This window comes from Phytophthora cinnamomi (assembly GCF_018691715.1).
Source record: "Phytophthora cinnamomi strain GKB4 chromosome Unknown Contig114, whole genome shotgun sequence".
NCBI classification, from domain to species: domain Eukaryota; phylum Oomycota; class Peronosporomycetes; order Peronosporales; family Peronosporaceae; genus Phytophthora; species Phytophthora cinnamomi.
Genome location: NW_027151047.1, coordinates 699,418 through 721,666, shown reverse-complemented (window position 1 = coordinate 721,666; position 22,249 = coordinate 699,418). Strand labels below are relative to the sequence as shown.

General features: G+C 54.6%; 5 protein-coding genes across 5 annotated transcripts; 2 read left to right on the top strand and 3 right to left on the bottom strand.

Moving 5' to 3' along the window:
- Positions 1–5,620: 5,620 nt before the first annotated feature.
- On the top strand, positions 5,621–6,397 carry IUM83_11537 (MtN3-like protein; the record flags this gene model as incomplete). The annotated part of the gene is made up of 1 exon (XM_067936108.1): positions 5,621–6,397. One exon carries the CDS (start codon positions 5,621–5,623, stop codon positions 6,395–6,397), a length of 777 nt encoding a protein of 258 aa, XP_067781709.1.
- A 1,368-nt stretch (positions 6,398–7,765) lies between these two features.
- Positions 7,766–9,898, top strand: IUM83_11536 (glutamine-fructose-6-phosphate transaminase (isomerizing); the record flags this gene model as incomplete). Its single annotated transcript, XM_067936107.1, has 1 exon — positions 7,766–9,898. The coding sequence occupies one exon, from the start codon at positions 7,766–7,768 to the stop codon at positions 9,896–9,898; it is 2,133 nt and encodes a 710-aa protein (XP_067781708.1).
- A 2,206-nt stretch (positions 9,899–12,104) lies between these two features.
- IUM83_11535 (Sulfite reductase) lies at positions 12,105–12,642 on the bottom strand (the record flags this gene model as incomplete). The annotated part of the gene is made up of 3 exons (XM_067936106.1): positions 12,105–12,137; positions 12,244–12,336; positions 12,418–12,642. 3 exons carry the CDS (start codon positions 12,640–12,642, stop codon positions 12,105–12,107), a joined length of 351 nt encoding a protein of 116 aa, XP_067781707.1.
- A 256-nt stretch (positions 12,643–12,898) lies between these two features.
- IUM83_11534 (TKL protein kinase) lies at positions 12,899–15,805 on the bottom strand (the record flags this gene model as incomplete). The annotated part of the gene is made up of 10 exons (XM_067936105.1): positions 12,899–14,148; positions 14,208–14,234; positions 14,292–14,392; positions 14,479–14,547; positions 14,615–14,674; positions 14,758–14,838; positions 14,913–14,987; positions 15,058–15,123; positions 15,196–15,297; positions 15,399–15,805. The coding sequence occupies 10 exons, from the start codon at positions 15,803–15,805 to the stop codon at positions 12,899–12,901; spliced, it is 2,238 nt and encodes a 745-aa protein (XP_067781766.1).
- A 5,041-nt stretch (positions 15,806–20,846) lies between these two features.
- Positions 20,847–22,022, bottom strand: IUM83_11533 (Endopolygalacturonase 2; the record flags this gene model as incomplete). Its single annotated transcript, XM_067936104.1, has 1 exon — positions 20,847–22,022. The coding sequence occupies one exon, from the start codon at positions 22,020–22,022 to the stop codon at positions 20,847–20,849; it is 1,176 nt and encodes a 391-aa protein (XP_067781706.1).
- Between the last annotated feature and the right edge of the window lie 227 nt (positions 22,023–22,249).

Sequence of the window (22,249 nt, the reverse complement as noted above, 5' to 3'; positions counted from 1 at the left end):
TCTGTTAAAAGTTTTAGATACTTCCTCACCTTGGTGTAAGTCACACCAATGGATACATTGAAGTGGGCCACCACAATGAGTGGTCCACACCTACCCAAAGATCCTATTGGTAGAAAGCAGCATCTTTCTACCAATCAGAGACATGCATATTAGCGGGGCTCTGACAGCCAGCCGCTGTCAATCCCTTTCATAGATGATAAACAGTTTTAGCAGATTTAGGAGGAAGATCAATTCACAAACAATACAGTTCTCATTTTACCTATTCTAAGTCACTTGGAGTCTTATCGGATTTAAATTATATTTGTGTATTCAAATATAATTAACCTAAGTAATTACTAAGTACTTACGCTTCCTCATACACGTAGCGCAACGTGTAAGCTATAGTAGTGAGTCAAGTTAGACCCACTACAGTAGTGCTCGTACTTAGGTTGGCACATCTTGTCCTGGTCTGTAAGGTCAGTCAACGATGTCTTGTTGGGATACGATAGGTCGTGAATCACTCTACCGAAGATCTGCGGGTCTTCGCGGCCCTTGTCGACGACACCAAAGGGACTGATGTGCACTTCAGGCCAAATGTCAAGAATCATCAACCACGATGCACCTCCATGCGTTCTGCTCCTTACGGATGTTCTTGACGAGTATGTTGTAGCGTTCTTCGGCGGACTTGTGGTCGGGAGGGCGAGAGTGCTGCCGAGGCATCGACTGAGTTAGAGTCACTCTGACTCCACACTGCGCGATGTCGAGTAGCTCTTCCAAATGGTTGTAATCGCGGCAGGCAGCGCGCAAAACGGAGGGGATCATGTTCTTGTTGGGCCTGTAGACATCGGGCAATTGACCCCGTATCAGTTCCACGAACGATGGAAGAGGCATTCTAATGCGACGGACAAACTCGGACAATACCTCTTGGAGAGGTTTGTTGAAAGCAAACATGCCGTTTCGCTCGACTCGCTCTGGGGGCGGCAGCTTGAGACCGACGGGGCCTAGAGCAAGATTGGTGCGGTGTAGACGTAGTGCTTCCCACATGACTGCACGCTGGGCGCCGGCTCCGGCATACCGCCGCGTCGACACGACAGTCGGTGGTGGGCGGATTGTACCTGACAGACTGAGCGGTTTGGCCGCATGTTGTGGAGTTGGAGATGGAAGCGAGCCGCTCGAGAGACCGCACATGGGAGCGGCTTGCGGGCCATTGGGCGCCACGATCGAGGTGCCATGGGCGACTTTTGTGGTTGAGAGTTGCCGTGGGGCGAACTCGAAATGCTGAACATGTGCGGCGATGATGGGATGCGTGTTCGTGAAACCTGGTGCGATGATGTTTCGGTTGGTGGATACAATTTCGCGGTCGGTAACTGGCACAGCGTGTCCTCACTTGAACGTGAGATGTCGATGCACTGACGTTGATAGAGCTTACTAGCAGAAGAGTATCCAACTGAAGTGTATTTGGATAGACTGCTTTCTGACCGAAGTGGCGGTAAGCGCGCAACACTGCGGCCCCTTCATGGGCGCCGGTGACGACTGTCGTTGGAACCGCTTGAGCCGTGCGTGTAGTGATGATCAATAAAATCTTGGACGTCCCGGGGCAGCCGACGACTCCAGGAATGGGTTCGTGAAGCGTGAGCACAGCGACTTAGACTGCCGCCGTAGCACATTCCGCCGGAGAGGTAGCGGAGGCGCGGCTCGCGACCCTCAGAATCGCGGGGATTTGGACGTCGAACGTGGTTCGGCATCACCGGAACCCGTCCCGGTGGGGTCCTGCGCGGTCCTGACATGCTAGTGCGAGCCGTAGAGTGTTCTGACCCCGACGAGGACGGCGGCACTGACGGTTGAGCTGCCATGCGAAGGGCTAAACCACTCAGCGACGCTTGCCAGTCGGTCGCGTGGTAATCAACAGCCCGCACGACTTCGCAATAGCTACGCCACCACGTTGGCGAGTCGTCCAAAAGGTGCGCCACCGCTCTGCCCAGAAAGCTGTTCACGTAAAATAGAGTTAGTGTAACACGCTCTGGGGTATTGCTGTCCCGTTCCTTGTTAGCCATGACGAAGCGCTTCAGCCGGGAGAATAAGCGACGGATGTGCTCAAAGAAAAGCACGTCGTCTAGGGAGGTGAGGCCACTAATGGCAGCTAGCAAGTCTTCGTATGTCTCACACTGAGGAGACGTCGTCGGCAGCGTGGCCCCGGCCCCCGAAATCCGACGCAAAGTTGGCGTTTGTTGATCCGCGACGTAGTTGCTCCATCTCAGTCGGCGGCCGGAAATGCATGATTGTTAAGCCACGGTTGCCGATGCGGGCACCGTATATGGCCATCAAGACAGCTGGGTTGACTTCGAAGCGGAAGCATTCGAGCTCGCGCAGCTGCAAAACAAAAGACATAGGTGACGTATACGCACCTTCCGTAGTGCTGAGTACCTTGAACATGCGGTGAGCCGCGAGCTGATGTGCTTGTGGTGGGTAATGCTCGCCTTTTACCCGCGTCCGCAGGGCCGGAAAGCTCGAACTGCGAAGATGCTGAATAGCTAGGGGCGGCATGTCGTCTGGTTTCCTGCAGGCGGAAGAGTCCACCCAACTCGTGGAGCCGCACTGTTGCTGTGCGTGGCGACATCTTGAAGTCGGTCGTGCAGTGTTGGAACTGGAAGAGAATCTGTGCGTACCGCCGAGTCTGGCACTGACGAGGCCTGGACCTTAGCGCAGAGATCGTGCACCAACTCGAACAAACGGTCGACCTTGTGCTCGAGCGACACGCTGGGAAGTGACGGCTGTGTCGGCTCGGGTTGGGCCGGCGCAATGGGATGCCTGAAGGTGTGCATGAAGTCGTCCAAGTTAAACGCAGCTGGACCAGTGGACAGGGTAGAAGCTGTAGCCGTCTCGGTGCTAGGCTGACTAGCAACTGCATCAGATGTTGCGTGGCCATGAAGATTGAGCATAGACTGCTCACACGGGGGCGGACGGCACGGGCTTGTGTCCGACGCAACCTCAGTCGCGGCGGGAATGCCCTTGGTCGAGGCGCGAGGCGCTACAGTCGATGACGACGTCGGCGGTGGAGCCTTGTCTTCAAGTGACGCATCGGGCGACTCGAGTGGAGGAGACGGGTCAGCCGAGAGCAGCGTCGCCCCTCGCGAGTCGGATCTACGATGCTTCTTGCGTGCCGCGACAGCCGGCGAACCAAAGGTAGCACGTGTGACGCGCTTCACGCGCGGTCGAGAAGACGCCTTCTGAGAGCCGGCACGCGGGCTGGCCCGAGCAAGGGTTACCGCGGACCCGTGCGCAGTACTACTGTCGACGCCGTCTACGGTGATGGCGTCCTGGGCGTCGTCAGTCTCGAGGCTGGTGTGGTGCCGGACGATGGTGGCACCGCAGAAGCTGATGACTCATCACTGTTGGCCGTACGCGGTGCGGAAGCTGAAGTTGCAGACGAGGCTGGAGGCATCGTGACTTGGCGACAGACGGGACAAAGGGGTAGTTGCTTGCTTGCTTGCTCGATCGAAACTTGCGAACTGGACTGCCTTGGACTCGGCAGCTCTGGGCGCTGCACTCGCGGCAACGTGCTCAACAGAACCCGGCTGTTTTCCTGGTTAATGTCTCTGCCGGGACTCCTTCGGCCCCAGAAACCTTCATTCCATCTGCTACGCCTGGAATCCCCATGTCTGGCTCCAAGGGTCGCCCGGAAGGAAAATATGGAACTGCTGGGAATGCGCGTTGGACAAGCGTAGGACTGGTCAGTGGCGAGAAAATCTCCGTCGTCAACATGGCAGCAGTGTTCGTCTGGATGGACGTCGAGGTTGGTGTCGATGTAAGGTGTGATCTCATAACCTGAGAGGTAAGCAACGCGCTGGAGCTCGGTGTCTCCATGGTGCTCACCGAACTTGCGTTGTGGCCGTGCAGGTGGCGAGGACGGAGGAACTCTACGTGACACCTGTGGTTGTAAGGCGCAGCCTTACAGGGACTCGAGGGGCCTAGCAGGCTCAAGGTAAGCCGACTTGTGTGCCGCAGCTCCGTGCGCGCAGCTCATGCTGCCTGCATGCCTACCCTCGCAACCCATACATTGTATTAATACATGATGTATTGCTATGCGTGCTCGCAGGTACACGAAGCTTGCAGCTTACCAGTGAAGGCAACGTCCTCCACTTCTGAGCAACAGCAGCGTCTGTTGTACCACCACCCAGCTTCATCAGCGCTGCAGTGCGCAGCTACTGCAGTTGAAGCGGAGTAGACTGCTCCGCCGGTACGTTGAAGTCCGGTGTGTTGACGCTGGAAGTCACCGGAAACAGCGGCAACACAGAACGGCTTTTTGCAGTGCAGTGCTCCAGAGCCTTAGATCGCAGCCCAAGCTCATGTACGCAGCGGGTGCGGTGCACCTGCTGTTTGCGCTCGTACATCAGTACTTCACATGCTCCATCCCTATATATTCTATCAGATGCACCGTACCTCGCGGATAGAGTAGCTCTTCTGTTTCTTTCTTGGTGACGGTGTGTTGTCCATAGTGAGGAAACTAGTGTGAGTGCAGCATAAATTAGGCGATGGTACACGGCAGCCATTCAAAAATTAAATCCCAATGATTGGCTCATTTTTATAAGTATAATGAATTGGATTGGGTAAATCCGCGCTTGTTTGACCTGTCTATGTATGTTTTTGTTTTCTTCGCTTCCGTCATTATCTGTACGTGGAAAGGACCAGATCCACTACAGTACAAGCCGCATTTCGGTGATGGATAACTTTAACCGCGTCACTGTGACGGTCGTGGCAGTGCACCACTGACCGATATAATGCATTCTGCTGCGCTAATCGTCGTTCGCCTGAGCTCGAAGTAGACAGCCCTGGCAAAATCAGCTACATGTATACCGTGCACTACGGCGGCGAATTTTGTTCACAACCTCAACACCCTTCAGGCCGAAACTCGCTAATTGTTGTTTCCGTTGACTAATGACGTCCGGCAACGGAATCAACAAAAGGAGGTTGAGTTGTCGTGAACAAAAGATACCGACGTTGCGCGGTAAAGCACGCTGTTCTGATCTTCCTAGGGCTGCGTTCACTACTGTAGCTAAGATGCGAACCTGCTAAGCACCTGCTTGAAGTAAAGCGCCCGAGCCCTGATCCTGCACGCTTCGTGTTGTCGTTCCATTAACTTCAAGCGATACAGTCGAGTTCCGCACACTCAACCTGTGCGACTGTCCTCATCTGCCTCGAGAACGTCCCCAACGCGTACGTCACCCACGAGCCAAAGTTTGCCCAAAGTTTGCTCCGAGCCAAACCGCTCTCGGTTCCGGAGATGCGTTGCGGGACGTGCCTCGCGTCAGCCTCAGCACAGCTCACACGCGGCTGGTGTCCAGCGCCAACGAAGGGACAGTCGGGAAGCTCGTCGGCACCAACGTTGAGCGATAAGGTAAAGTCGCTCGCCGCCGGTGCGAGTCCAGCGTCGCGGGCAGCAATGTAAACGGGAGCTAAGGTGAAAGTCGCCAGTGAGATGCTCTCGAAACGAATGGCCCTCGCTCCAGTGCTTCAGTTTGCTCGCGATACACGACCGAAGCCGTTTCGAGCGCACTGTGGCCCCGAAGATCATCCGCTTCCAGTGATCGCAGGTGTCCCCGGCCATTTTCATTCTCGCCACGCGACCTCGACAACCCCCACGATGCTCGCGCTCGACATCACCAACATCGCGGCGACCGTCACGACCATCGTGCTGCTGTTCTCACCGTTCCCAGACTTCCGGCGGATCCACACGCAAAAGTGCACGGGCGAGGTCCGCGTGCTGCCCGTGCTGATGCTGGGCGTCAACTGCTACACCTGGGCCATGTACGGCTTCTTGCGCGGAACCTACTTCCCCGTCATGTCGATTAATGCCTTCGGGGCGTTCACGTCGCTCGTGTTCACGCTGGTCTTCTACCGGTGGACTGCGGACCGACCGGCGCTGCGCACGATGGGAGCGATTGCAGGCGGCTGGGCGGTGCTGGTGCTGCTCTTCGCGGTGCTCTGCAAGACAAACGTCATCCCCCTCTCGTCGAACGTCCAGGAGAAAATCGTCGGATACATCGCCGTGCTTATCAACGTCGCAGTGTACGCGTCGCCGCTTCAGACGATGAAGCTTGTGCTGCAGACCAAGTCGACCGCCTCTCTTCCGGTCACGATGTGTTGCGTGAACCTCGTCAATGGATCGCTGTGGGTGCTCTACGGTATCCTCGCCGACGACATGTTCGTGCTCACCCCCAATGCGATGGGTGTGGTGCTGAGCGTTATTCAAGTGGTGCTGTGTATCAAGTTCCGGCACAGCGGACGCATCGAAGCTCGTGATTCGGTTGTGGACACCAAGTGCGACGCGGTGGTTTTGCCTCCAGTGGTGGACGGTATGCCCAATGACGTTGTAAAATCGCCAGTCGCGGTCTACGAGGCTGTTCAGTCTCCGGTGTGAACCTGAAACGCATGGATCCAGTAACTACCCACATGACAGAATCGAACGCCCCAATATCGTAGGTGTTTGTCGATAACTCCTACTGACGCACAGAGCCGAGTATCGTTAATAAACGCGGCAGAACTGGTGAGTAAAGCAGGATGCCCAGCAGTCAATAGGTGAGCAATATTGTCCACGACCGCGATCTCACACACATACAGAGTGAATAGACATTCTTCATTCGTCTTATTGTTTTATGCAGCTCGTCCATCCTGTCTGCATTCGCTCCCAGCGAACTCAATGAACTTACGGTAAAGACTTTGTCACACGTACAGCAGCTTTAGTATGTATGTCTACGTGTACATGGCGATCTTCGTGTCCAAGTTGAAGATGTCACTCAATCGAGGTTAGATAGTGTCACAAGTTGAAGTTGCCGGGCTGGCCACTTCCTTGTCAGTGTTTGTCTCTCGTTGCCAGTCGATTTGGCTGGTTGGGTGGAGACCAAAGTTGCTGACCGAAGCTAGGGGCACCGCGATCCCCGTGGACGCCGCCATCACCGTGTCGCCGAAAACGAACTCGTTGCTTGAGGCTTTCAACTTCCGCGGGTTCGTGTCCGATAATGCGGCATCCGAGAAGCCTCACTACTTGGCGGGAAACGTGTTTATCATTGGCGAAGATGTGTCAGCGGCAGCATCCACGGGGACCATGGTGCCTCTAGCTCCGGGGCAAAGACCCAGTAGCTCCGACCGGCCAGGGGAAATGGACTCGAAGTGGGAAACAAACACTGAAGGGGGCAACCAACGCGGCCATCGAATCCAAGACACGTCACAGTTCGCCCCTAGGGTGTCAAAACCCCGCTCTGTCAAGAGGCCTATGCTGAGTGGCAAAAAGCAAAAGGCTGGTGCTTCGAACATGATGGACGTTCAAGGTGCTCGCACCCAGCAAGTTAGACTCATAGGCAAATACCACGCCCACGGCGGATGCAAACAGCGGGGGTGTACCAGTAACGGCGCCACCAAGGGACTCTGCTTCCCCCACTGAGGTGGACCAAGGTGCAAGCATCCAGAGTGTACGAAGGGCTGTGCAGACAAAGGGGCTGCGCATCGCGCATGGGGGTCGATACAAATGCACATTCCCCGGCTGTGAGAGGAAGCGCGTCGCAGGAGACAAAATGCAAAACTCACGACAACGCCAACTAACACGCTGCTATCACTGCCCACGTTGAAGCCTCTCTGATTGGCCACCTCGTCGTCACTTTCTGGCGGGAATTTCGTCACTCTTCCGCGGTCGACGTCAGCTCCACGCTTTTCCGCCAATCGCGTCTCTCCACCTGGATCCAGGCCACCTGCATCGAAGCAAGGTTCAGTCGTCACTTCACCTTCCACCTTCATGCTGCGCCGCTCGCTGACGCCGCTGCTCCGCGCGCAGCCGCAACTGCAGCAGCAGTCGCTGCGCCGCTCGGCGCGCACCGCAGCACTGTACAGCAGCAGCTCGTCGTCGTCCTCCTCCAGCCCCGGCAGCGACCAGCTCGGCGGCTCGTGGCTCGTGGCGCTGGCCGCCGGCGCGCTGGGCGTCGCGGGCGCGTCGCTCTCCCAGCGCAGCGGCAGCGCCGACTGCTGCGGCATCGTGGGCGTCGTGGGCAAGACGCAGAACGCCGCCGACTTCCTGCTGGAGGGGCTCACGATCCTGCAGAACCGCGGCTACGACTCGGCCGGCATGTCGACGCAGCCCAGCGCCCAGCCCGCGCCCATCACCACCACCAAGTTCGCGTCCGTCGTGGGCACGGCCGACTCGATCCACCTGCTGCGCGAGACCAAGGGCAAGCACGACGGCAACACCACGGGCATCGCGCACACGCGCTGGGCCACGCACGGCGCCAAGACGGACTGCAACTCGCACCCGCACACGGACATGCACGGCCGCGTGTCGCTCGTGCACAACGGCACGTTCACCAACTACTACGAGGTCAAGCAGGAGCTGCTGGACGAGGGCGTGGTCTTCTCCTCGCAGACGGACACGGAGGTGGCCGCGCAGCTCATCGGCCACCTCATGGGCGAGGGCGCCGACCTGCTCACGGCCGTACGGCTCGCGCTCAAGAAGCTCGAGGGCACCTGGGGCCTCTGCGTCATGGCGCGCGACGACCCCGGCAAGATCGTCATCGCGCGCAACGGCTCGCCGCTGTGCATCGGCTATGGGTCGAACGAGATGTTCGTGGCCTCGGAGACCACGGCCTTCAGCCGCTACGCCAAGCGGTTCATCTCGCTCAAGGACGGAGAGGTGGCGGTCATCAAGAGCGACTCGGCCGAGCTCAACCCCAACGACGACGGCAAGGAGGAAGGCTTCTTGCAGCGCTTCCCGACCAGCAGACTGGCCGTGGCGCCCGACGTCAAGGTGCGACTGTCCCCCGCGCCCTACCCGCACTGGACGCTGCGCGAGATCATGGAGCAGCCCAAGGCCGTGGCGGCGTCGCTCGGTTACGGCGGTCGCGTGTCAGACGATCATGTGTACCTGGGTGGTCTGGACTCCGAGAAGGAACGCATGCTCCGTATTAAGCACCTGCTGATTGCTGCGTGCGGCACCTCGCTGTATGCGAGCAAGTACGGTGCTAAGCTCATGCGGTCGCTCAACTCGTTCGACAGTGTTTCCACGGAGGATGCGTCGGAGTGCACCAGTGACAGGTTCGCGAAGAAGGAGGGTGGACTGCTGGTGGTGTCCCAGTCTGGCGAGACCAAGGATGTCCACCGCGTGCTCAAGACCGCGGAAGAGCTGCAGCTGGAAGTGCCGACCTTTTCGGTTGTGAACTCGGTGGGATCGTTGATCGCGCGTACGACCAAGTGCGGTGTTTACCTTAACGCTGGTCGTGAGAACGCCGTGGCCAGTACCAAGGCCTTCGTGACGCAGGTTACGGTCATGGGGCTCATCGCTTCGTGGTTTGCCCAGAACCGACCGGACGGTAACCGATCCAAGATGGCGGAGCTGATCCAGAGCATGCATCGCCTTCCCATCGCGATCGGGATGGCGCTCCGCTCGCGTGAGCAATGTGCGAAGATCGCCGATAAACTACTGTCCGCTGAGCATCTCTTTGTGCTCGGCAGGGGATACGGCGAGCCGATCGCATACGAAGGTGCGCTGAAAATCAAGGAGATCACGTACTTGCACGCTGAGGGCTACCCTGGCGGTGCACTCAAGCACGGGCCTTTCGCTCTTATTGAAGGTGAAAACAACGGCAAGTTCGGCGCCACACCGATCATCCTCATCGTGCTAGATGACGAACACGCGACTTTCATGAAGACAGCGGCAGAGTCTGTGCGTGCTCGAGGTGCCCACACTATCGTTATCACTGACAACCCGGCGATGTGCGAGAACATTGCCGACGAGGTCATTCCTATCCCGACCAACGGCCCCATGACGGCTCTGCTTGCCACTATTCCTCTGCAACTTATCGCTTACGAGCTTGCTGTGCGCAAGGGCATCAACCCGGACGTGCCGCGCAACTTGGCCAAGGCTGTCACTGTGGATTAGATTTCTTGCTTCTCTTACCAACTAAGTACGTCGACGACTTTCGAAGGACTGTATAGCACTTGATAGCTATAGACCTCTATCCAGTGCACACCCTTTTCACGAACAAGTGACTTCATACCATATTTGATCACATTTTATCACACTTTACCGTGTCAAGTCCATAGTACTTCGGATCAGTCCCCACGGGAGCGAGGTGGATACAATACAAATGTGATGACGCGCCAACTTCCAAGATGAGCCAAATAAAGAAGGAAACGAGGAGATGAAGCATGCGCCGTATATTTCGCGTTAAAGAAGAAGATCGATCGACTCTTGCACAACCTCGGATTAACGTAGTATTGGTCAATATGAACTGTTGGGCTCCACACGCTACATATCGTGACATCCGTGCTCGACTTCGAGATCGCGATCTGTTCCGGATAGCCTGGAAACTTTCGATGTCGATTTTTGATGTCGAATGGAATTTGTGGAGGGTAGATCGGTGTATTCACCAAGGCAAACGAGACAAAGCGCCTTTACTGCCAAGGAAAGAGAGGATGGGCCGACAAACTTGATGGTGATCACAAAGCATTGGTGGCTACTTAACCCATGAAACTCGTGGGGTGGTTGGGATCCTGCTCGCATCACCTAGCTCCTAGTCCGTGAAACCCTCGGAACAGATCGACTCTAAAACTGTTTGTTTCCATTCGTTAGAATGTGACTAGGCGTTCGTATAGAGAAACCCGAGTTTATACGTGTTGCTCCCCGACAGTGCTGAAGAAGTACAATGGTGCACTCCCGCCTTCAAACAGGTCGTGGAAAATGCGCGCAATAGAATCCCCCCTGCAAAACTCAGTTGGAAAGGTTTAAAGCCACTAAAAATTGGTTTGGTTGTTCAGGGTTTCATTTATTTTCCAGCGGCGACAGCACCCCACTATTTCTCTCCGCAATGTTTTTGTCAGCCCGGAACAAGTTGCGAAACGCGTTGACAACGAGCATTACACTGAGGTCCATCGTTCGCCGCATCAGGAATTCAGTGCGCTGATGTGTTACTTCAAGCAATTGTTTCCAGCTCAGGTTTTGACGACAGGTATCACTGACTCGGATGATATTTGATTTCCTTGTGGTGTCAAAGCTACCGTCACGGCGGGAACAATCTGCAACATGGACCGATCACGAACACCACATGAACTCAACGTATCTTCGAGTCCGGTCAGCTTCCTCCCGCTCGCATGATAAAGATCAAACTGCTCTATGGTCTGGAAACGCTTCTGACGAACCAAAATCGCAGATTTGAAATGCCCCAGTTTCTTCATCGAGTAGACACTCGCGGAGATCAGCATTCCTCCTGGCATTCGACAGCTTACCTTGATGCGTACGTCTTTTGGTTTTGCAGTGTAAAGGGTTTCCGTCGCTGATGTGTCATCCTCTTGGAAATTGCTTTGCTGTCGAACAAGCCTGTGGCCTGGTGTTCCTGGAGTGGTAGATTCGTCACAAGGATTGACAGTGGATTGCCGGTTCTCTGTTGATCGGCGTGTAGGAGACCTGATGTGGTGAACAAGTCCATGTTTCGCTGCGAGAACATTTACCCGATGTTCTCCGTTGGGTCGTTGGCGCAACCAACTGAACGGGTCATCGTCATTTTCAGGCGTCTCAGTTGAGACCGAGTCCGTTGTTGCAGCTGGTTCGCTGTGTAGATTAGCGTCAGCTGTGGATGGCCGAATAGTTGGTGATGCCATCGTCCGCGCGTGAAGTTTTGCGCTGTGAAGTCTTCGTTTAACTGCGCTGCGCACAACCTTGTCCTTCTGCTTGGCATAAAAACGAGATGAATCCCAGGATGTTGAAACGTTGTATGACGCAGGTGTGAGTGCTGGGCGCCATGTAACCACACGTTTCTCCCTCGAGGCACCAAAGAGTGCGGGAGAAGGCGCCCCCAATGTGGTTCGAGGAGCCGACGAGTCCCAAAGTCGTTTAATATCATAAGTCCCAACAGCAGGAGCGATCTCCTTGTCGATCGTAGGTTCTCGGCCAACCTTGGAAAACGCAGATACATGCTGAGGGTTCAATGATGTGTACATGTAGCTGGTGCTTGTGGGCATTTCGACCTCAGAAGGATGAAGTACACTATGCTGTTGCCTTGAAATCTGGATCACGAGATCTCGGCGACTTGATGAGCCGGGGAGGCGGAGGCGGCTACGCGGAGACTTGGAGATTTTCGTTGGAGACGCTAATTCAGGGTGTGCAGTATGGGGTCGCGATACTACAACCATAGAAACACCGATGGTTTGTTCAATCACAGCTTGTCTTGTTGGCGAGCTAGGAAAGGCAGAAGCTGCTCGTCGAGAAGGTGAGAAGGGCCCTCTCACAGTCCGCGACAGAAATGCTGCAGTTGGCGTAGCTGTCACATCTCGAACAGGCCATTGCTCCGGGACTTCATAAGTTCCTGGTCCAGGCACGAACTGCAAACGTAACGAATCGAGTGAGTCCTTCGTGTTGTCTACATGTTCCACACGTAGAACAAGGCAGCAGGGCAGGCGTACATTTTTCGGCTGCTTCACTTCGCCACGAGCGTTGAGCGAGTCATCGTCGGCATATCCTGATGGGACGCGGAAGCGCTGCTCTAATGCTGCAACGTTGACATCGAGAGCTTTCTGGGCCTCGAGACGCAGCACCAGACGAAACACTTCGCGTGGTACGAACGGCACGGTTTTCGAAAAGTCAGGAGGCCGTGCCAACGAGGACGTTGAGCTGGATCGACGGTGCATGATGGTGCTTCCTGCAAATATGCACCAGGTTCAGGCACAAAGGTGGGCAAAGGAAACACGATAAGACCTTGCCGCGCTAATTCGAGCGATTTTCAGTTGCATTAGTTTGGAAGGCAAAACAAAACCATCAGGGAGAAATATTATATCCACCGAACCTGACACAGGGGGGATACAGTACGGGTGCTGGCCAGAGACGACCAACATGCCGTCGCGTTCTTGAAAGTGGAGCGCAAGAAAACTGCGATGCAATCGATCTCTAATCGGCCGCCAGACTAATTGATGGTCGACGGACGAGGGACGAGGACATTAGCGTTTGAAGGACTCGTGCCGCCGACGGTCGCAAACTCGGGTCGTACTGGAGGCATTCGTGCGTGAGCCGGCGGATGATTTCGGGACAGGTGTCCGACACCTTGGGCCGCAGCTTTCCTACAGCAACCTGCTGCACGATCATCGACTCCTCAAGTCCGAGAGTTTGGTACGGAATCTGGTGTGTGTCCATTTCCGTGAGCAAAACGCCAAGCGAGTAGATATCGGCCAACTCGCTGTAGTCTTCGCCGAGGATGATTTCAGGAGCCACCCAGCGAGCCGTACCAACACCAGCCGTCATCGTTCGCGCCACTGTTCGCTCACGACTCTCGCCGAAATCGGACAGCTTCGCGCCCTTCTGCGAATCCACGAGGATGTTTCGCGATTTGATGTCGCGGTGAATCAGCGCCGGTTGTAAGCTGTGCAGGTAGTATACCGCCTCGCAAATCTGGACGCAGTACGCTGCCTTGCCGGTTTCCCACGTTAGTACAGACGGCGGGTTCTTCCGCAGGACCGACAGTAAGTCACCCGAGTCCATGTATTCCAAGACTATTTGGATGTCGGTCAGGTCGTCATCCCAGCATGCACCAATGAGCGTAAGAATGCACCGGTGCGACAGCGAGGCCAAGAGATTCAGCTCAGAGACGAAGTCCTGGACGCTTGTTCCCTCAACCGTGATCAACTTCTTTACAGCCACGAGGTCTTTGCCGTGCAAGGCCAGCCACACTTCACCGAAAGCGCCTTTGGCGATCTTTCGCGTGTAGTTGATCTCTTCGCTGGGAATTTGAACCACGCTGGCACTAATAATTGAGCTTCTGGAACGATGACCGTCGGCCCCAACCGGAAGAGTGGATTGCACACTACTCCGCCGAGGTTGGGCGTCCGACATTTTCTTGCCATGATCTGAGAGACCAGCCAACTGGAAAAGATTCGGGATGGAACTGCGGGGGGTTCGACTACCAGCAGTGGGAGGTCGCTGCTGTGAGGAAGCGCGTCCACGACTGCCCGCTCTGTTGCGTGCTGGCGTGTTGTTTGCCGAATGAGGGGTAGCGACTCCCACCATATCGGGCGTGTTTGAGAGGTAGAAGCCGCGATTTTTCACACGGTGGCGGTAGTAGAAGAATCCTCCAACACCTAGAACCACCACCACAGCTAGCACAACTATGACGATGATCAAGGTGCTGCTACTGGATGACGATCCTGGATAAGCATAACCCGTTAGTGAAATTTCCCGCATACTTTAACGTAACGAGTCGTACCCGATCCGCTCGGCGAAGACGCTTCATCTGACACGCAAACCACCGAGTCCAGCACGTCAGTAGCAGTGCCAGTAGTACACGTACTGCCGGTAATATCCAGCTTGCTCTCCGAAGAGAGTTTTCTCAAAAAGCTGTACTGCGACGACGTCACTGTCAAACTACTGATGCTGTTGCCAGCGATATTTCTACGACACAAGGATCACCAATAGCTTCAATCAGTAAATAGTGCTATCAAATATCGTAGATAAGAATAACGCGTGCTGCTACGTACAGGATGTTGAGGTTGGTCATGTTGAAGATGACTGACGGGAACTCGGTCAGTTTGTTGTCCGACAGGTCTCTACAAACACACAATCAGTCAGATCAATTTGAAAAAATCATCCGCACGAGACCACAAAGTTGCTTACAGTGTAGTGACGGAAGGAAGGGTAACATCAAAAGTGGCGATCGAGTTGTCCGTCAGATTCCTGCGTCACCACCGAAAAAAATAACGTCAGCACTACCAGATCCGTGGCAAAGAAAACCAAACGCAATAAAATAAACGACGCACAGTGTGGTCAAACTCTGCAGCGTTGTAGTGACAGAGGAGTTCGCGTCTGTGATGCTGGTCATGGTGTTCTTGTTGAGGTTGCTATCCCAGCAAAAGAGAAAAGTTAGCAAATTACACACCACAGAGATACGAATTTTACGGCATGTCACACTCACAGCGTGACCAGGTTCTTGTTGGCAAGGTTGCCCAGCTGCGACGGCAAACTGGCCAGGTTGCAGTTCTCCATCGTCCTGCAGCCATAACACACGTTAGCACCATCTCCCGCCAGTCGAAGCGGGAAAAAAACATAACCCTACGTACAGTAGGGAGATTGTGGTCGGCAGGAAGCCGGTGGGCAGCGACCCGAGATCCAAATTGGTCAAGATCCTGCAGCCAGCAACAGCAGCAACTCAGTCACAGGCTCACCGAAACGAAACTCCTGCAGCCGAAGGAACGTACAGCTGCTCCAGCACCGTGGCCGTGGCGAACGTGTCTTTATCGAAGGCGACGGACTTGAGCGAGCCCTTCTGCACGCTCGTGTCGTCAAAGCCCGTGATCTGGCTGCAGGTCGAAAAGGCAACATGAGCGACCATCACTCCTCCCGCAAAAGCTTCGAAAAAAATGGGGAAAAATTGACATGTCTCAGGTCGAGCAGCACATACATATTCCGAGTGGCCTCGGCGTACTCGACGCCTGAGACCGAGTCGATCTCGGCGCTGGGGAAGGCCGCGGCGGAGCTGCCGCTGGCGCTGGAGGTCCAGGCGTCCGAGGACGCGGGCACCTTCACGAAGACCGTGAACTTCTTGGCCACCGAGTTGTAGGCGTCCAGGCACTGGTACGTGCAGGAGGAGCTGTGCTTGACGCAGTCGTTGCGCGACGCCTCGCTGCAGCTGGATGACGACGTGTACTGCACGCACGGGTCGCCCGTGGAGCACGCGCTGCCGCAGTAGGTGAGCACGGCGCTGGCGGTGGAGTTGGTGCACCACGACACGGAGGAGGAGGACGAAGAGGAGGACGAGGCCGCCGAGGCGCCGCCCAGCAGCAACGCCCAGAGCACTACGGGGCGCATTCTCGCGATTGGAAGAATGCGGAACTGCTGGGAGAGAAGGTTGCACGAAGGTACAGGGAGCCAGCGGCGGGTGTGGTGGGTACGCGGCGCGCTCATTGGCGGAAAAGGTGCACGAGAGAGCCAGACGTATCAGGCTGACTCAGCCTGACGCTGGCTGACTGAGGAGAGTCTCAACGAGACCGTGAGGCAAGTGCTGGGGAATTTTGGGCACGGCTACCGAGGAGGAGGACGTCAGTGTGGATATCAACGGCAGTTTGTATTGGTGCGTAGAACTGTCAGGGATCTCCGCACAGATTCTGAAACCTAGCGGTCAAAGCTTTGAAAACTGTGCCTCGACCATCAGGTGGGTGGCGTGCTCCATCCCAGGACGAACGGCGCTGAGTATCCAGCCGGGAATGGATGCAGCACCGTTGGCGGTTGTTGATCAGCGAGGTATTGATCGGCTGGTGCGGGCCTTCCTTGAGCTTTTGGGGCCGAGAGCTTTCTGTTTTGGCCGGGGGTTCGAATCTATCCTGTGGAGATGAAGGAGTCGACGAGGTTCCAGTCTCACTTCTTTTCGCTTTGATTTAACCGTGTTGCTGGGTTATCTTCGCTCTGGATTTGTTTAACTCCTCAGTTGATGGTAGTAGATTGCTGAAGAAAAAGTGGTGTGTTGGAGGCGCCAATTGAGGCAGAATTGGCTTCGTAACTCAGCTTGCCCTATCCCAGCTAGTGTACTCCCTAACACTAACATGTTAGTTACTATACATGTTAGCTAACTGTTAGTTTGGGTCTAGTATTTTGAGCTAACATGTCAGTAGAAGTTAGAGAGATAAGCGTGAACTCGACGACTAGAAAACTTGAAAGAGAGCTTGTGGTCTCCTTTGCCGCATCTAATAGCGTACAAAATCGACGTCATTTTAGTAACACGCTAGCTAGTGAGCTGTTAGCCAAATTGTCGCTAAAGTACAGCATTTTGGCCCTGACTTGGGTGTTTTTTATTAAAAACGTTGGAGTGTTTTCCTATAATGAACCACTTAAGTTATCTCATGGTCTCAAGGGACTTTTTTCGAGAGCAGTACAGCTTCCTTCCTTCCTACCAACCTGGGGGTTTGTGGTAACAAGCTCCTGGAAGTAGTTGGCATGCTTCGGCTCCATCCGATCCTTCTATCGCGGCTCGAATGCCTCGTCGACCGCCGTTCAGCACGCAGCTGAGAAATGGCTGCTCGAACCTTGTTCTCACCCGATATGTCATAACGCTTGGAATCCTATGACGCAGTACTTCCACTATTCTCGTCAGCCCCATCTTGTCGTGCCTGTCAACACCGCCTCGCTCGTACAACGCTTTCACATCCTTCATGTGCCGAGGACCATACTCCATACCATACATTTCATCCAGTGGGGACCGCCACGCCCAACCCTGTTGGAGTGAATGCAGATTCTCCTGTCCACTAGAGAAGCAATATTTCAAAGTGGCCATCTCTCGGGATATGTCTACTACTGTAGTAGATGCTGTTTGGCGAACGTGGCCATATTCTGCTCTCGTGTGCTGTGGCTCCCGACTAGCTGGTAAGTCGGCAAGCGTTCCGTCTGCGCAAGGCATCTTTCGCGTCCTCCAACAGATTTGCGCTTCACTAATCACTCGAACGCCAGTAATCAGTCCAACCGCACATCGAGGAAGCACGATTTCACTGGACAGGTCCAATCGGTATCATCTTCACTTTCGACGGTATCCTCGTCACCACCAGCAAGTATGTCCCAAACGCTCTCTTGAGTTTTATCATCTCTCTCCACATCGACATTGTTAGGGAAGGCCATATCATATATCTCGCAAAGCTCCCCCCTGCCATGGAATCAAGTTTCAACAACGTCCCAAGAACGACTTCGGAATATTTGAAGGTACGAATCCACACAACACGGCAACGCGTCATGTCAAAGCTCGTATCTGTCTCCGAGAAATTGGTTGACTGGATTGCACGCCTCAAAGCACCTGAGACAACAGCTGAGAACGTCGAGTATAACGGTGGGTCACTGCGAGAATGGAATTTTTTTTTGCCGCACTTGCAGGACGGGTGAACGACACATTCTATGTGTGTGGCCTCTTGATCACGGGCGACAGTCGTGAGATGCCGGAACCAAAATCGGAAAATTCGTTGAAAATAGTGCGTGACACCCCAAAACGACTCAGCAGCAAACAAAAGCGTTTTATCCACAACGAAACGTATTAATAATTAAGTCGCCGAACCCGACGAGCTCTAAATCTCGCACCTTATCCTATCCAGCACTCATCGACAAGTGTAGACGCTCACCCTGGGGTTGCATGACGATAATTTGTGCAGGTGGCAAATGCATCGGAAAACAACGCGTTCGTGTTCGAGTTGCTGAATGAGGAATCGGACGATACATAGGGAAAGGAAGCAAAGATATACGAAAGACTTTCGAATACTTTCGTCGAAAGTTATTCCAGCGCTCCTCCAATACCCAAAATTTAAGGTCTCAAACGGGGTTTTGTTGCTGTGCTCAGTGGTAAATACTTCAGTAACTTTTCCTTTTCGTCCAACCCTGCGTGAAGAAGCCCCGAACAAACCAATTCCTCGATAAATTCCCCGACACGATACTATCGTGACGATAGCAAATCTCCCAGGTACAGTATTCACCTCTCCTAGAGCGAGAAATAATGGACGGACTTGAACGAAAGTGATCTGTCTAACTATTAAGTTGGCGGGCTTGATCGACATGATAGATTTGAGGCCGTAGCGACATGATAGATTTGAGGCCGTAGAGGTGATGTTCTATACCCTGGATAGATATTCCACGGGGACATGGGGGTTTCAGCGACAGCGTAGCGGAAATACCTGATCAGAAATCCGCCCTGCAAAAACTTCAACGCTAGGATTAGTGTACTCCACTGACATGTTGGTCCGTATTACTAGACACTAACTAACATGTTAGTTCAAAACTATACATGTTAGTGCCTGTTAGTATTGTATAGTAAGAACAATAAGAGTAATGTATTGATTAAAGTAGTCTGCAAAGCAGGATTTTTACTTAGGCAGTGAGTCTCCACGTAGTTCTGCGCGCCAACGCCCTACTAGAACTCATATGTAAGTTGGCCATGCCCCTTGGTTTTCCTCTCTTTCAAAAGCTGCGATCATCTGTGCAGGCAAATTGCAAGCGGGCTCCCAAGTCAGCTCTTCCCAACCTACCCATTTAACTAAATAGAGTGGATGGTGACTACGCACATAAATGCGCTCTGCTTGATACATAAGACGTATTTTAGGACCTATCCAAAGCGCGTGCCATGAATAGCAATGGTGCACGAGGAATTCAGGACGAAAAATTCTTATGGTAACCGCCCAATCTATGATTCAACTTCAACATGAGGAGGAATCGTGAGCCATATCTGCTTTTGCAATGTCTCTCACAGTCTTGGATAATTTTTTATAAGTTGAGGCCACTGAGCTTTACTCCGACGCGCGGTTGAAGAGCAAAGTGTCGATTCTCCGGGGTATGCTTCCGAAGGCTACGGCAAGTCAAGTTAGATCAACTGACCCGCCACCAACGAGTTAGAGTTAAAAACTGTTGATATTGAAGCGGGCATCATGGTGTGCGTATACTTCAAATCATTTTCAAGAATGTGCGGAGGTGAATGAATGACCAAGGAACTTTGATATTCAGAGGGGGATCTCTCGGGATCTGTATTGTTTCAGTAAGAATTGCATCTGGGAGAAAATAAGCTCTCATACACACCACTGGTGATCATGCGACTGTGATTTACCACCAAGACCAACAACGCGGTCAAATAGATTTTACTGAGCATACAACCAACCCAGCCATCGCGCGAAACAACACTGATTCTGCAGCCAGACTGTCAACAATTCCTTGCTCCGTCATGCGAGTAGCACCTGCCTTTCGATTGAGCCGACTTTGTGCATCCTGGGTAGGAGCACTGCACCCCTCCGCCGTGCTTGACACACCGTCCTCTCTGCTGAGCGTGCTTCGAGCAGCCTGTTTCCGAGCACCTCTTGCCCCCACCGTGGCCGTAGCACTTGCCACCGACTCGAGCTTCCCCCGAACACCCCAGTTCCGAGCACGCCCTCCCTCCTCCATGCTCGAAGCACCTCCGTTTCGACACGGCGTGCTTGACACAGCCCGGGAATTCACACTGGCGACGACATCGCGTTCGGTCTCCATGGGCCACGCAACGGCCGTCCATATAGGCCTGGTTGGCGCACCCAGTGTAGGAGCACACGTAGCCCCCTCCGTGCTGGAAACATTTCCCTCCAGTCAGTGCGTGTTTGCCGCAGCCCGAATGGGAACATTTCCTGTCTCCGCCATGAGCGACGCACAGCCCCTTGAACTGGGCGCAACTGGTGCATCCAGAGTAGGAACAGCGCCTGCTGCCTCCATGTGCGGCACACAAACCTTTGACTCGAGCGCGATTTTGGCAGTTTGGGTGCGAGCATCGTTGGCCGCCGCCATGCTGGAAGCATTTACCTCTACTCACAACCTTCTTGGCGCACTTTGGGTGCGAGCACGTGGTGCGGGCGCTTGGATAGTTTCGGATGTCAACTTTTGTTGTCGGCAGGTTTTCGGTCAGGAGCGACACCATCGATTTATTCTCTTGGTCTTGAGCGGGTGCGATCGGCATTATGATGCCAGGCGAGGCCATTGCCGCGGAGGGGACGAACGCATTCGCCTCCATCTCTATGCTGGCGCTTGAGTGCCAGTCTGAGACTGGTATCCTGTGGATTTGAACGATCTTTCAGTTGGGGAGCATATATGGAGCATATGGGAATCTCATATGCTCCAATAATGGGATCAGTTTTACGCAACATGGCTAATTGAGTAGTACTACAGTACTACTGTAGTACTACTAGTGCTAATTGGGTGTAAATTAAATAACGAGCGACGTACACAGTAAATTACGACCGTTCAAGAAAATCAAACTTACATCAATTTTATCGTGTTGACGCATGCCCATACGCTCTATCGGCCTTCACGCTCGGCCACTACTGGGACGCCAATTCTAAACACAAGAAGCCACACTCTCTGTATAGACCTACACGCTCACGCTGTTGGGCTGACCCACCATCTTGCCCGTCGAGGACGCGCTCACCTGGATGCCCGAGAACGACCAGCCCGACACCGCCTTCGGGTTGGCCACGATGTCGTACAGGTTAGTGGCCGAGCCCGTGAGCCCCGAGATCGTGACGCCCTCGATCGTCACGGCGCTAGTGGGGGAGCCGGTGTAGCCGCCCTTGGACTTGCTGTAGTCCGAGTGCATGACGATGGCGTTCTTGACGTTCGACAGCTTGTTCTGCACGTACTTGATGTTGCTCACGAGGCCCTTGAGGCCGATGATGGTCTTGATGCGCAGACCGTTGTCGCTGTCCTCGATCGTGTTGCCCTGCACGGTCAGGCCCTGCACCGTGGACGACTGGTCGACGGCGGTGCCACCAAGAGAACCGATGGAGATGCCGTGGCCGCCGCAGCAGTAGTTGTTGCTGAAGACGGTGTTGGTGCTGGACTGCATGGCGAGGCAATCGTCCTGGTTGTAGATCTTGTTGCCCGTGATGGTGATGTGGTCGTTCTTGGTCAGATCGAAGCCGTCCGTGTTCTTGGCGAGGCCGTTGCCGGCGCGCGAGTCGAGCGTGAGGCCACTGATGGTGGTCTGCTTGCTGTTGACGATGCTGAAGGTGCGGTAGGGCGAGTTCTTGAGTGTGAAGCCCGAGAGCTTTGAGCCCACGACGTTCAGCAGGCGGAAGAAGACCGGGCGGGTGATCGACTGGCCCTGCTTCCAGTACCAGGCGCCCTGGCCGTCCAGCGTGCCGGAGCCCTTGACGGACAAGTTGGACCCGCCGAGCAGCACAAGCGGACCCTCCCACTTCTGCGTTCCGAAGGTGGTGGTGCCCGTGAAGGTGATGGTGGCGCCGCTCTTGGCCCCGCTCAGGTCGAGCGTGACACCGGCAGGGACCGACAAGGACCCAATGGTGATGGAGCTGCAGGACGAGATGTCGGTGCCAGACTTGTACGTGCCGGTGAGGTTGCAGGAGCTGCTACTGCTGCTGCTCTTCTGGGCCTGCTGTTGAGTCTGCTGCTGAGTCTGCTGCTGGGCCTGCTCCAGGCCGGTCTTGCCGTTGCTTTTGCCCTCGGCTTCCATACGCAGCATGGACGAGCCGTTCACGGTGGCGGCGAGGAGCGCGAAGGCAGCGAAAGCGGTGGAGAGAAGCTTCATCGTCGACGACTTCTTGCGTTTCTTAGCTTCGTAGTGCTGGTTGGTGGTGTGGTGTGGTGCGCTACTGGAGGCAAATTGGAAACTGAGGTCGGTAGTCAAGCTCGACCGATGGCTCTTTGGACCAACAGGGCACGCTAATGCGACCTGAGCCAGGGCCATTGACTCGTTGCGCTGTTCGACTGCCAGCGGCCTCTGGTTCAAGAAAGCGGAGGGCACTCATTCCCGAT